Below are 16,201 nucleotides of genomic sequence, written 5' to 3'. Positions count from 1 at the left end.
GCACATATATATTATTTTATACAATCAGATAATCAGATCTCAAATTCTTTTTAGAATTAGATGCAATATGAATGACCGACCCACATATCTTTTGCTTCATTTACTACTCTGACTTCTTTTGACTACCTTTACTTTCTACAGTTGGTGCATACACACACACACATGTATGTGTAGATATATTAAATTGCATAAATAATTTGAAAGAATGCTGATGCAAATCTTTGTTTGCTCTCTGTACTGGAAGAAGAGTAAGTTGAGACAGAAGCTTTCATAATCACAATCATTCTAGAAATAGTTGTCACTATTGATTTGGCAGCTCTGATTTCTGTTTCTTTCGTTTTCTTTAGGTAATAGTTATCTGTTTAAAAGTACTTTTTTAAAAAATAAAAATGTATATATTTAAAGTGTACATGATTTGATTACATACACACAGTGAAATGATTACTCCAATCAAACTAATTAACATATCCATCTCTACACATAGCATTTTGTGTGTGTGTGTGGTTTTTAAAGTAAACTTAAAATTAAAATATCACACTGAAATGTGGGAAAATTATGTTATAAATGGACAGCTTAATTAGTTTTCACAAAGTAAACACATGTATGTAGTCAGCATCCCAAAACCCCATTACCAGAAGCTCCCACCCCATGCTTTATCCAGGCATTAGCCAACTTTGCTCCTCCAGAGTAACCCATATCTTGACTTCCAGAACCATATATTGATTTTGCCAGTTGTTGAACTTTATATAAATGGAATTATATAGAGTATACTCTTTTATGCCAGGTTTTTTCAACCAACATTATGTTGTTGAAATTCATCTATGTTATGTGTAGTTGTTTCTTTTCTCATTCTTGTTGCTGATAACAGTACATTGTGTGAATATACCAGAATGTATTATCTATTTTAATGTTTATGGATCTTTGTGTGATTTTCAGCTTGGAGCTATTATGAATAGTGCTCTTACAAATTCTCTTGTTTATGTGGTTTGGTATATATATATATATATATATACATTTCTGTTAGGCATAAACCTAGAAGTGGAATTGTTGGGTCTTAGGGTATATATGTGTATATATGTTCAACTTTTGTCAATATAGTCAGGTAATAGAAGTACCTGGAAGTATGTGAGAAGTGCATTCTTTTAAAGAAGCTGGAACATCATTTGTCATAGGTGACTTTAAAATGATCATGGCCAGATTGTTTCCAAAATTGTTTCTACTCTTCTGGATAATTCAGTCAATATATTTTAAAATACATTTCTAATTTTAGAAAATATTTTCACATGTGGAAAAGTACTCTTGTTTTTACTTTTTTAAAAAATTTCAGGTTAGTTGACATACAATGTTCTGTTAGTTTCAGGTGTACCATGTAATGATTTGACAAGTTTATACATTATGCTGTGTTCACAAGTGTAGCTGCCATCTCTCCCATTACATTGCTATCACAATACTGTTAACTATATTTCTTTCGCTCTGCTTTTTATTCCTGTGATTTACTCCTTCCATAACTGGAGGCCTGTATCTCCCCTTCCCCCTTCACCCATTTTGCCCAACTCCCCCCCTCCCCTCTGGCAATGGTTTGTTCTCTATATTTATAGTTCTGATTCTGCTTTTTATTTTTTAGATTCCATTTATGAGTGGAGTCATATGAAATTTGTCTTTCTCAGTCTGACTTATTTCACTTATCATAATACCCTCTAAATTCATCCATGTTGTCACAAATAGCACAATCTCATCCTTTTTTATGGCTCCATAATATTCCTCTGTGTGTGTGTGTGTGTGTGTGTGTGTGTGTGTGTGTGTGTACATCACATTTTTCTTATTTATTCATCTATTGATGGGCACTTAGGTTGTTTCCATGTCTTGGCTATTGTAAATAATGCTGCAGTAAACATAGGGGTGCATATATCTTTTTTAATTAGTGTTTCCATTTTCCCTGGATAAAACTCAATAGTAGAATTATTGGATCATATGGTATTTCTGTTTTTAATTTTTTGAGGAACCTCCGTACTATTTTCCACAGTGGTTCTACCAATTTTCATTCCCACCAAGAGTGTACAAAGGTTCCTTTTTCTCCACATCCTTGCCAATACTTGTTGTTTCTTGTCTTCTTGATTTTAGCCATTCTAACAGGCATGAGGTGATATCTCATTGGGGTTTTTATTCTCATTTCCCTGACAATTAGTGATGTTGAGCATCTTTTCATGTGTCTGTTGGCCACCTGTATGTCTTCTTTGGAAAAATGTCTATTCAGGTCCTCTGCAAAAATATTCTTATTTAGTCAAATATATGCACATAAAAAAGTACAGACATAAGATCAAGAATAGAGAACAATTGAATCTCTAAGTTTCATCAGAGCCCTAACTTCGGAAAATTAGTGGCCCAGAACATCAGCACCTTTAGCTAGCTAAAAAATGGTAACAGTTGCTGTTTCTTTTTACTACTTAACTGCACTGCAGAACCAAAACCATGAAAAATTTGGTAGAATTGATTCACTACGTTTTTTTAAACAAAAATCTTAAGTCTCACTTTTGTATATGTAGTCTATTTGCAGAAAATTTATCTCTAAAGTGAAACCTATGAATTTTAACCTATAATCTCTTACTGGTTATAGCAGTCTTCTGTTGATATGACCTTTTACTTTTAAATAATGGAAGTTAATTTGTTGGTTTTATTTCATTACATTGTTCCTGAGTTAATTCCTTGGAGGTTTGGATACCCCAGAAATTGGCAGACTAACCTCTAGACAGCTGCTCTCCCTTGGTCCTCATGGCTTCCTGGTTATACTTAAAAAAAAAAAATGAAAAGAAGGTGAACTTTCTTTTCTTCCCATAAAATGAATGAGAATTGAATTCCTGTAGAGAACTTTACTTCATTTGTTGGCATTCTTTGTGCTCTTCATTCCCAAGAAGGATTGTAAAAATATTTTATGTGCAAATGTCACTTGCCTTGCTTTCTCCACTGATTTTCACTAATTTAATACCAATTTGGTTGGATCGGTGAGGGGAGATTAATTAGCAATGCATAACTTAATTGCATCAAAGGAAGCAGGGATTTTGAAGAAAGTCAGTGGTAACTTCATTGCCTATCAAAATGTCATTAATGCATTTATTCCTTTTCCTAAGAGAGAGAACACAGGGGCCATCTGCCCTTATCAATTATTATTATTTTTAAAAATTTTTTTATTTTTATTTTATTTTATTTTTTTTTAAAGATTTTATTTATTTATTTGAGAGAGAGAGAATGAGAGATAGAGAGCACGAGAGGGAAGAGGGTCAGAGGGAGAAGCAGACTCCCCGCCGAGCAGGGAGCCCGATGTGGGACTCGATTCCAGGACCCTGGGATCATGACCTGAGCCGAAGGCAGACGCTTTAACAACTGAGCCACCCAGGCGCCCCCTTATCAATTATTATTAAAAATATCTGATGCTATATTACACTTGGCATAAGATTTTGTAGATAATCAGCAAAATAATTTATTTTAGCAGTGAGAGACGTCAAAAGGGAGCCTTGTTTAGTTCACTACTTTCAGACACTTAAAATAGAATTATCACAGTCATCCTGATTTTCATATTAGAAATCTGATGTAGATTGATTAAAAGTGGTCAGTCTTTTGTCACTGAACTAGGGCATAGTGAGTGATAGGAGACTACCTCCCACTAAGATTAAAGGTCTCAGCCTTCTGTCTCATTACAGTTCCATATACAATTTCATACAAGCTGTGTACAATTCTATTTTTGTTTCAGGTAAAATTGCCTTTTCTTTTTCAAATGCAAATGAAGAATTTGAGGGGAGGGTGATCCTCATACACTACTGGGTTAGGGAGTAATTTGACACTTTTTGGGAAAACAATTTGGCAAGATCCTTGAAAATATTTTTCTATTTTACCCACTAATTTTTCTTCTAAAAGAATCTGACCTCAGACAATCCGACAGAGGGACAGAGTATTTGTTATACCTTGATTATGAAAGGGAAAACTACAAATCCAGATATCCAGTTATAATGCAGTGGTTAAGTTAATTGTGTTATAATTATATGATGGAGTATTATGCAATGACTCAAATTATGTTTTTAAATCAGCATTTCATGGCATGGGAAATGATTATAATGTGATATTGGGTAAACACAGAAAGAAACAAAGGTTTAGAGATTCAGGTTTTATGAAAATGGTTATGTACATATATAAGTATGTGTAAATAACGGAGAAAACTTATGCTCTTTATTGGTTTTTGATTTCCTACATTTTATATAGTGTTTGTTAAAATGCATTTTTTAGTGTATTCAGAGTTAATAACAGGGAGGATAAAGCCTTCTTCTTTGGGCTTTGTCTAGTCAGCCATTTCCTTAGGGAATCTTGATTTAACTCTTTGGTTTCTAATTATTTGGGCTTGCTTTTCTAAAGTTTTGCAGCATTACTAATATTATAGTGGATAAAAGTGATGGGGAAACAGACATTTATCAAATATGTTCACTCCATGCTAATATCTAGCTCAGATTCTTTTCCTATATACATTAAAGCTTATATTTCAAATAAGATGACTTCCTTTTAGCAAATAGTAATGGGATAAATAATTTATCCTTATATGCATCCTATGTCTTTACCAACACACTAAAATATGCCACACATTTATTTGAAGCTGAAATTAAAGTGTTTAGAAATGGAAACACATCTGCAGAGAAATCTAGGCTGTTCTATGGTGGTGGTAGTAGTGGTGGTCACATCAGTGATTTCCTAATAATTAAACTGTATTTTGATTAATAGGACTTTAAATGATTTTCAGAAATCAACATTTATATTTCTGTATCTGCAAAGAACCAGAAAACGTAAAAAAGTGCCAGATGTTAAACATTTTATTCTTGGTTGAGCTTCATTGAGGAGCATGGCTTAACAACTGGAACTCAAAGAGTTTTGGGTTTTGCTAGTAACTTATTGAGAGGCCGTGAGCAAATCACATAACCTTTATGCAGTACATTTGCCTTATCTGTAAAATGAGACACTGGACTAAGAACAGTGATTTTTTTCAAGCTGTTCCTGATTGGAAGCTCCAGGGAGGCAGGCACTTTGAGAGTTTTTGCTCTTGGATCTGGAGGGCCTGCACACTAGCCAGCATGTAACCAGTAATAACCAACTGTCATTAGCTCTGAGTTAAATGAGTGACTGAGTGTGCCCTTGGCATCATAAATAAATACATTTTAAAAAGTTTTATTTTTCAGATCCTGGCATTCTTTTCTTTTTTCAATGTTGGTTGCAGAATTCTAAAAATGATTCCTTCTATAGAGCTATATAGCTCTTCCAAAGAGAAATCTTATTCATTGTCTTAATTAAGAATCTAATTTATAGATAAATAGGCAAGATGGCGGAGGAGTAGGAGACCTAGATTTCGTCTGGTCTCAGGAATTCAGCTGAATAGGGATCAAACCATTCTGAACACCTACGAACTCAACAGGAGATCGAACAGGAGAGTAGCAACAACTCTCTGAACAGAGAAGCGACCACTTACTGGAAGGTAGGACGTGCGGAGAAGTGAATCCGAGGCGATATTCGGGAGGATAGACGGCGGGGGAGGGGCCTCCGCCGGCCGCTTCTGGCAAGTGATAGAGCCGCGGAGCACAAAATCGGACCTTTTAGAAGTTGGCTCGGCGGAGGGACGTCCCTGCAGTGGCTAAGCGGGGGGTGGAATCCTCCCGGGACAGTGTGGTCTCAGGACCCTTGGGGTCACAGAGAGACCGGGGGTGCCTGAGTGCGCCAGAGCTCCCAGGTATCAGAGCGGGGAAGCCGGCTGCAGAGACGGAGCAGAGTCGCGGGCTCTCAGCTCGGGGTTGCCATAAACTGTGATCTGCGGCCCAGTCGGGCCACTGCTCCTCCAGCAGGGACCCAACAAGCAGCAGATCCGGGGAGACTCCCCTTCCTTCCCGGGGAGGAGCGGTGCGGGAACGCACTGCAGGGATCTGCTGGGTTTGGAGACTCCGCGCGGGGTCGGGTGCCAGAGATAGCAACGCTCCATCACAGGCCGGGTGAGCACGGAGGACGGCCGGAGACAGGGGACACAGAAGTGACTGCTTTTCTCTGGGGGCACACTGAGGAGTGGGGCCCCGAGTTCTCAGCTCCTCCGGGTGGAGATTGGGAGGCCACCATTTCTGCCCTGGTCCTCCAAAGCTGTATCGAGAGCTTGCAGGGAACAAAAGCTCCTGAGAGCAAACCGGAGCAGCTTCCTTAGCCCGGACCGACAAGGGCGGGGCAATTCCGCCTCCCGCAAAGACATTTGGAAACCACAGCAACAGGCCCCTCCCCCAGAAGATCAGCACAAGCAGCCAGCAAGCCAAGACCAAGTTGATCGATCAAGGAGAACGGGAGAACTCCAGCGCTAGGGGAATACTGCACATAGATTCATGGCTTTTTTTTTTTTTTTTTTACCATGATTCATTATTTCATCAAAGTTAATTTTTGTTGACTGTTTTTTTTTATTTTTCTTTTTCCCTTTTTCAACCAACATCTTATCAATCCCTTTTTTAAAAAAAAAAACATTTTTTATTTTTCATTTTTAGAGTCATATTTTATCCCTTCATAGTAGTTACCCTTATTTTTGGCATATATATATAAGTTGTTTTCTCTTTAAAATTTTGAGGTACAGTTTCTTCTAACAGATCAAAATATACCCTAAATCACTAGTGTATGGCTTTGTTCTAGTCTCCTGCCTGATCACATTCTCTCCTTTTTCCTTTTTTTTTTTTTCTTAAATCTTCTTTCTTTTTTCAAACAACTTATCTTACCAAGTCCTTTTATAAAATCTTTTATAATTTTCATCTTTACAGTCATCTTCCATCCCTTCATTGTATCAACCCTTATTTTGTACATATATGTCTTTCTTCCTTTAAAATTTTAGGAGGCACTTTTTTCTAACAGACCAAAATACGCCCAAAATCTAGTGTGTGGCACTGATCTATGCACTAGCCTGATCATATTTGATCATATTCTGCTTTTTTTGTATTGTTTTGTTTTTGTTTTTATCTTTTTTTTCTTTTTTTTTTTTCTTTTTCTCTTTCTTTTTTCTTTCTTTCCCTTTCTTTTCCCCTGGTTTCAGGTCTTTTCTGATTTGTATACAGTATATTTGCTGGGGACGTTGTAAACCTGTTAGCATTTTATTCTCTCATTCATCTATTCTCCTCTGGACAAAATGACAAGACGAAAGAAATCACCTCAGCAAAAAGAACAAGAGGTAGTACCATCAGCCAGGGACCTACTCAATACGGACATTAGTACGATGTCGGACCTAGAGTTCAGAATCATGACTTTAAAGATACTAGCTGGGCTTGAAAAAAGCGTGGAAGTTATTAGAGAAACCCTTTCTGGAGAAATAAAAGAACTAAAATCTAACCAAATCGAAATCAAAAAGGCTATTGATGAGGTGCAATCCAAAATGGGGGCACTAACTGCTAGGATAAATGAGGCAGAAGAGAGAATCAGCGATACAGAAGACCAAATGATGGAAAATAAAGAGGCTGAGAAAAAGAGAGAGAAACAACTACAAGATCACGAGGGCAGAATTCGAAAGATAAGTGATACGATAAGATGAAACAACATTAGAATAATTGGGATCCCAGAAGAAGAAGAGAGAGAGAGAGGGGCAGAAGGTATATTGGAGCAAATAATAGCAGAGAACTTCCCTAATGTGAGGAAGGAAACAGGCATTAAAATCCAGGAGGCACAGAGAACCCCTCTCAAAATCAATAATAATAGGTCAACAACCCGACATATAATAGTAAAACTTACGAGTCTCAGAGACAAAGAGAAAATCCTGAAAGCAGCTCGGGAGAAGAGATATGTAACCTACAATGGTAGGAACATTAGATTGGCAACAGACCTATCCACAGAGACCTGGCAGGCCAGAAAGGACTGGCAAGAGATCTTGAGAGCACTAAACGAGAAAAATATGCAGCCAAGAATACTATATCCAGCTCGGCTATCATTGAAAATAGAAGGAGAGATAAAAAGCTTCCAGAACAAACAAAAACTAAAGGAATTTGCAAACACGAAACCAGCCCTCCAAGAAATATTGAGAGGGGTCCTCTAAGCAAAGAGAGAACCTAAAAGCAGCAAAGAGCAGAAACGAACACAGACAACAGACAGTTAACAGTCACCTTACAGGTAATACAATGGCACTAAATTCATACCTTTCAATAGTTACCCTGAATGTAAATGGGCTAAATGCCCCAATCAAAAGACACAGGCTATCAGATTGGATTAAAAAACAAGACCCATCGATATGTTGTCTGCAAGAGACTCATTTTAGACCCAAAGACACCCCCAGATTGAAAGTGAGGGGGTGGAAAACCATTTACCATGCTAATGGACACCAAAAGAAAGCTGGGGTGGCAATCCTTGTATCAGACAAACTAGATTTTAAAACAAAGACTGTAATAAGAGATGAGGAAGGACACTATATCCTACTTAAAGGGTCTATCCAACAAGAAGATCTAACAATTGTAAATATCTATGCCCCTAACATGGGAGCAGCCAATTATATAAGCCAATTAATAACAAAAGCAAAGAAACACATTGACAACAAGACAATAATAGTGGGGGACTTTAACACCCCCCTGACTGAAATGGACAGATCATCTAAGCAAAAGATCAACAAGGAAATAAAGACTTTAAATGACACACTGGACCAAATGGACTTCACAGACATATTCAGAACATTCCATCCCAAAGCAACGGAATACACATTCTTCTCTAGTGCCCATGGAACATTCTCCAGAATTGATCACATCCTAGGTCACAAATCAGGTCTCAATCGGTACCAAAAGATTGGGATCATTCCCTGCATATTTTCAGACCACAATGCTTTGAAACTAGAACTCAACCACAAGAGGAAAGTCGGAAAGAACTCAAATACATGGAGGCTAAAGAGCATCCTGCTAAAGAATGAATGGGTCAACCAAGAAATTAAAGAAGAATTAAAAAAATTCATGGAAACCAATGAAAATGAAAACACAACTGTTCAAAATCTTTGGGATACAGCAAAGGCAGTCCTGAGAGGAAAGTATATAGCAATACCAGCCTTTCTCAAGAAACAAGAAAGGTCTCAAATACACAACCTAACCCTACACCTAAAGGAGCTGGAGAAAGAACAGCAAATAAAGCCTAAACCCAGCAGGAGAAGAGAAATCATAAAGATCAGAGCAGAAATCAATGAACTAGAAACCAAAAGAACAGTAGAACAGATCAACGAAACTAGGAGCTGGTTCTTCGAAAGAATTAACAAGATTGATAAACCCCTGGCCAGACTGATCAAAAAGAAAAGAGAAATGACCCAAGTCGACAAAATCATGAATGAAAGAGGAGAGATCACAACCAACACCAAAGAAATACAAACAATTATAAGAACATATTATGAGCAACTCTATGCCAGCAAATTAGATAACCTGGAAGAAATGGGTGCATTCCTAGAGATGTATCAACTACCAAAATTGAACGAGGAAGAAATAGAAAACCTGAACAGACCTATAACCACTAAGGAAATTGAAACAGTCATCAAAAATCTCCCAAGAAACAAAAGCCCAGGGCCAGACGGCTTCCCAGGGGAATTCTATCAGACATTTCAAGAAGAATTAATACCTATTCTCCTGAAACTGTTCCAAAAAATAGAAATGGAAGGGAAACTTCCAAACTCATTTTATGAGGCCACCATTACCTTGATCCCAAAACCAGACAAAGACCCCATCAAAAAAGAGAATTACAGACCAATATCCTTGATGAACATGGATGCAAAAATTCTCACCAAAATACTAGCCAATAGGATCCAACAGTACATTAAAAGGATTATTCACCATGACCAAGTGGGATTTATTCCTGGGCTGCAAGGCTGGTTCAACATCCGCAAATCAATCAACGTGATACAATACATTAACAAAAGAAAGAGCAGGAATCATATGATCCTCTCAATAGATGCAGAAAAAGCATTTGACAAAGTACAACATCCTTTCTTGATCAAAGCTCTTCAGAGTATAGGGATAGAGGGTACATACCTCAATATCATAAAAGCCATCTATGAAAAACCTACAGCGAATATCATTCTTAATGGGGAAAGACTGAGAGCTTTTCCCCTAAGGTCAGGAATGCGGCAAGGATGTCCACTCTCACCACTGCTATTCAACATAGTATTAGAAGTCGTAGCCACAGCAATCAGACAACAAAAAGAAATCAAAGGCATCCAAATCGGCAAAGAAGAAGTCAAACTCTCACTCTTTGCAGATGATATGATACTGTATGTGGAAAACCCAAAAGACTCCACCCCAAAACTGCTAGAACTCATACAGGAATTCAGTAAAGTAGCAGGATATAAAATCAGTGCACAGAAATCAGTGGCATTCCTATACACCAACAACAAGACAGAAGAGAGACAAATCAAGGAGTCTATCCCATTTACAATTGCACCCAAAACCATTAGATACCTAGGAATAAATCTAACCAAAGAGGCAAAGGATCTGTACTCAGAAAACTATAAAATACTCATGAAAGAAATTGAAGAAGACGCAAAGAAATGGAAAAACGTTCCATGCTCATGGATTGGGAGAATCAACATTGTGAAGATGTCAATGCTACCTAGAGCAATCTACACATTCAATGCAATCCCCATCAAAATACCATCCACTTTTTTCAAAGAAATGGAACAAATAATCCTAAAATTTGTATGGAACCAGAAGAGACCCAGAATAGCCAGAGGAATACTGAAAAAGAAAAGCAAAGCTGGCGGCATCACAATTCCGGACTTCCAGCTATATTACAAAGGTGTCATCATTAAGACAGTATGGTACTGGCACAAAAACAGACACATCGATCATTGGAACAGAATCGAGAGCCCAGAAATGGACCCTCAAGTCTATGGTCAACTTATTTTTGACAAAGCAGGAAAGAATGTCCAATGGCAAAAAGACAGTCTCTTCAACAAATGGTGTTGGGAAAATTGGACAGCCACATGCAGAAGAATGAAACTGGACCATTTCCTTACACCACACACAAAAATAGATTCCAAATGGTTGAAAGACCTAAACGTGAGACAGGAGTCCATCCAAATCCTAAAGGAGAACACAGGTAGCAACCTTTTCGACCTTAGCCGCAGCAACTTCTTCCTAGAAACATCGCCAAAGGCACGGGAAGCCAGGGCAAAAATGAACTATTGGGATTTCATCAAGATAAAAAGCTTTTGCACAGCAAAAGAAACAGTCCACAAAACCAAAAGACAGCCGACAGAATGGGAGAAAATATTTGCAAATGACATATCAGATAAAGGGCTAGTATCCAAAATCTATAAAGAACTTATCAAACTCAACACCCAAAGAACAAATAATCCAATCAAGAAATGGGCAGAAGACATGAACAGACGTTTCTCCAAAGAAGACATCCAAAATGCCAACAGGCACATGAAAAAGTGCTCAACATCGCTCGGCATCAGGGAAATCCAAATCAAAACCTCAATGAGATACCCCCTCACACCCGTCAGAATGGCTAAAATTAACAAGTCAGGGAACGACAGATGTTGGCGGGGATGTGGAGAAAGGGGAACCCTCCTACACTGTTGGTGGGAATGCAAGCTGGTGCAACCACTCTGGAAAACAGTATGGAGGTTCCTCAAACAGTTGAAATTAGAGCTACCGTTCGATCCAGCAATTGCACTACTGGGTATTTACCACAAAGATACAAATGTAGGGACCCGAAGGGGTACGTGTACCCCAGTGTTTATAGCAGCAATGTCCACAATAGCCAAACTGTGGAAAGAGCCAAGATGCCCATCGACAGATGAATGGATAAAGAAGATGTGGTATATATACACAATGGAATATTATGCAGCCATCAAAAGGAATGAGATCTTGCCATTTGCAACGACGTGGATGGAACTGGAGGGTGTTATGCTGAGTGAAATAAGTCAATCAGAGAAAGACATGTATCACATGACCTCACTGATATGAGGAATTCTTAATCTCAGGAAACAAACTGAGTGTTACTGGAGTGGTTGGGGGTGGGAGGGATGGGGTGGCTGGGTGATAGACATTGGGGAGGGTATGTGCTACGGTGAGCGCTGTGAATTGTGCAAGACTGTTGAATCATAGATCTGTACTTCTGAAACAAATAACACAACATATTTTAAGAAAAAAGAAAAAGAAGAAGATAAGAGGAGAGGAAGAAAAGGGGAGTATGTCAGAGGGGGAGACGAACCATGAGAGATGATGGACTCTGAAAAACAAACGTAGGGTTCTAGAGGGGAGGGGGGGAGGGGGATGGGTTAGCCTGGTGATGGGTATTGAGGAGGGCATGTTCTGCATGGAGCACTGGGTGTTATGAACAAACAATGAATCATGGAACACTGCACCAAAAACTAATGATGTAATATATGGTGATTAACATAACAATAAAAAAAGAATCTAATTTATAACTATCCTGACATGAAGAGGGGATAAATAATTACTTTTAGTATGAATATTTTCTACTGAAATATAATTTCATTTATAACTATGAGATACCCATTAGGGAACCTACCCACAAGAGACTGGATATGACATTAAGGCAGAGTTCATTGAAATTGAGACTAATGGAGCAGGTGTTAGAGTCATCTTGAATGGTAATTTTATCACTTAAAACTAAATTTTGCCTTGCCTAAGACACTTCTTAGTGCTTTTATTTACAGAAAAAATAACACTATATTCATATTTCGATGACAGACACAGCATGTAAGGCACATGCTCTATCCAGGGGTAGGGAAAGAGCTTGCCGCTGGGTGTGACTTGGGTCTATTTCAACTTAGTTTTAACTTGTCACTTTATGACATCTGGACTTTAGTATATACCATCAATAAAAATAATAAATGAGTCAGTGCCATAAGTGGAGTGAAACAAAAAGGGGAAAGACGCACTTAAAATGTAATACAAATCCTCTTCCAATATGCCACTGAACAGAGAATATTGCCAACATTAGATTTCATTTGCAGCATGAATCCTGAAAGAAATAATTAAAAGGACATAAAATGACTATTACCAAAATGAATCAAAAAAATTAAAAATCCTGTAAGGTAAATGGAATAGAAACAGAATGATCCATTTCCCGTTAAGCTCTTCAGTGTAATGTTTATGCATGTGTGTATGTATTTTAAAATTATTTTTACTTTTTGGCTTTTCTAGCACTAATTTCATTTTCAACTTGAGGAAAATATTAACATTAGCTAGTGCTTGAAATATCTTCAGGTTCAATGCTGAAATATTTTCTTAATTTTGCCTGGAATCTCATCAAACAGCCAAGATACAGAATTGAGACTGGGGTGGAAAATCAAAGAAAAGCAAATTGCTTTTGCAGAGAACTAATGCAACAGTAAACTTTGTAAGAAGACTCATGTTCAATGGGGATAATAAAAGCCAACATTTCTTTAGTCCCGGCCATGTGCAAGGCTAAACCCCCTACTGTATGGTTAGCTCCTACATGACAGAGACAGTGTCTTATTTACCCTTCTAGTTCCACGGGTTTAAGGCAGTGGCGCGCCCCATCATAGAAGCTCACTAAGGACCTATGGAACGACTAATGTCATTAAAAGTTAATATAATAAAGAAAACATTACATTATTATGGAAAACAACGGACGTGGAAGGAAAGTGCTAATTGCTTCTACAGCTCTGTTAGGCATTCATTTCCTCAAAGATGAGATTTTTCAGGATAGGTGAGTTGATCCCTAGTCCTTATGGGAATTCAAAGGAGTATAAAAAACCTACAGAGTAGCTTTTTTTTTTTAAAGATTTTATTTATTTATTCATGAGAGAGAGAGAGAGAGAGAGAGAGAGCAGAGGGAGAAGCAGGCTCCCAAGGAGCAGGGAGCCCAATGCGGGACTCAATCCCAGGAGCCTGGGATCATGACCTGAGCCGAGGCAGATGCTTAACCATCTGAGCCACCCAGGCGCCCCCCTACAGGGTAGCTTAAGTGATACAAAATAATAGGGACAGTATTAGGAAAGATTAAGGGGAGGGATACTGAAAGTATACTTTAATTAATGGTCTTCACATTTATGATGGATTCGTCTTCTACACAGGGAAGCAACCAACTTTTCATTGATAATGAGCCCCAAACAAAAGGAATACTCAGTATATTTCAAGCCTTGGGTAATTTTTAAAGATTAAAGTGTATGTAGTATAGGAAGGAAAACTATTGCATATTAAAAATTTATTCAGTATAACTTAATGGAGAAAGATCAGCTTAGACTTCAGTTTGAGGGTTGAAAGCCTATCAAAGAAAAACATCTCTGATAAGGAATAGTTTACCAAAGGGATTGGGCAAGGATTCTAAGTGAGTTTGTACATGTATCTTTAAAGTGGGTGGTACTGACTTCTGTAATCACATCTTGCTTGATGATGCTCTGATTAAATGTGATGGTAGTGTCCATTTTAATCTGGGTCTTTAATTGCCCTGTCTGAAAGCTACAGGCAATGAGAGCTCTCTAACCCTTAGGTAGGCCATTTGTGCTGTCTTCTGAAGGGTGCCTAGAGCTTGAATTCTCCTGTTTCCCTCAGCAGTCTCTAGGAGTCAAAGACCAGGACGAACAAGGGCTGCCATGCGGTGATGGCCTCACCTTGTTGGCAGTGCCACTTCCAATTGTCTGAGCCCTACAGAAGGCTGGTGAATACCCTTTTCACTCCCTGGACATAAATTTATTTGTAAAATGAAAATCTTTCAGAGTGACAAAAGACACACATTGAGGCTGGACTTCTCTCAGCCAGTGCCAGCATGTCAAGCTGTGTGGGTACTTTTGTTGATTTTGTTTTCTTATAATTGATTCATACAAATCCACCTTCAGTGTGGAGTAAAGTCCATTATCCTGGATTTTGTTTCAGTTGTGCAAAAACTCTAAAACAGAGACTAGACTAAAATGAATGTTAATGCCCTAGTTTATTTGGCTCTTTGAGGAAATTATATCAAGTTTTTTTCTGAGACCCTTCCTGACCACCTTAAGAATCTGTTCTTTCTATGGGGAGATCCATACCCCTCTCAAAGCTTTACTTTGTAGTACTGTATTGTAATAGTCCATATACTCATTAGTCCATCTCACTGGGTTATTAGGTCCTTGAGAGCAGAGATGTGTCTTTTAACTTTGCATTCCCAGTATCTAGTACCGTGTGTTGCAGACTTTGTCACAGTCAATGAATATTTATTGGATGACTTTTTTTTTTTCCTGAAATAGCCCTTTCTCTTTTCTTCTCACTTATTCATTTCTCACTCTCTTCAGGTTCTCTCCATCTGTCCCAAGGACATGAGAGCTGATATCTGTGTTCATCTAAACCGGAAGGTTTTTAATGAACATCCTGCTTTTCGATTGGCCAGCGATGGGTGTCTGCGCGCCTTGGCGGTAGAGTTCCAAACTATTCACTGTGCTCCTGGGGACCTCATTTACCATGCTGGAGAAAGTGTGGATGCCCTCTGCTTTGTGGTGTCAGGATCCTTGGAAGTCATCCAGGATGATGAGGTGGTGGCTATTTTAGGTACTGTGAACTTTCCTAATGTAGTAGCAAATGTGTAACAGTTTTAGAGATTTTGCTTCTCAGGTTTCTTAAGAGAAATTTCCTCTGCTTGGTGACTTTGGAAATTGGGTCACTAATGAGATGATGAATCTTAGTGAAAACTAGCAATGCTCTTTCAGCAAAGAACATTAGTACTGGTCACAGCTTAAAGAGCTGCACAAGGGTTTGATTAAACCTTCTTTGGCAATAGTAGGACAATATCTTTTAGATTAGAGCTGATCATAGCCGAAGGTGACTGTACCTCCTGGTGTTGGTAACTGTGAAGATGGCTTGTGGACCTATTTTCAGGTTAGTAACCTAGAATGTTAGTCTCAGAGGGTCCATAGAACCTGTCTAACTCAACACTTTCCTTTAGAGATGAGCAAAATGAGGACCAGAAAAGTTTAGTGACTTGCCCAGCTAGTTAGTAAATGAGTTAGGCCTTGAGTACAGATCATCGTATTCTAAATATTTCTGCCTCATTCATCACAGTGGACCTAAGTAATGAGCTAAAAGTGATGAGGAGGTAAGTGAATTTGACCCATTATATTGGAGTAATCACAATACAAGTAAATTTAGGTTTATAAAGCTGGGTCAATCCATTCATGAACCAACAAAATTATTTGACTAATAATAAAATTCATTCAAAAATTTAGAGACCAGTAGAT

General features: G+C 38.2%; 1 protein-coding gene across 1 annotated transcript in view; it reads left to right on the top strand.

The window, feature by feature from the left end:
• Positions 1-16,201, top strand: part of KCNH5 (potassium voltage-gated channel subfamily H member 5) — a 313,954-nt gene that overhangs the window by 238,943 nt on the left and 58,810 nt on the right. Inside the window, exon 9 of the mRNA XM_025870498.2 lies at positions 15,263-15,515. Coding sequence (XP_025726283.1) covers positions 15,263-15,515 — 253 coding nt within the window. The remainder of the gene's footprint in view (positions 1-15,262; positions 15,516-16,201) is intronic.

The sequence above is a fragment of the Callorhinus ursinus genome, unplaced genomic scaffold, assembly GCF_003265705.2.
Source record: "Callorhinus ursinus isolate GAN/ISIS: 27379988/994484 unplaced genomic scaffold, GSC_fseal_2.0 scaffold8, whole genome shotgun sequence".
Lineage (NCBI taxonomy): Eukaryota > Metazoa > Chordata > Mammalia > Carnivora > Otariidae > Callorhinus > Callorhinus ursinus.
Note: the sequence above shows the minus strand (reverse complement) of the source record. Positions and strands in the feature narration are given on the sequence as shown.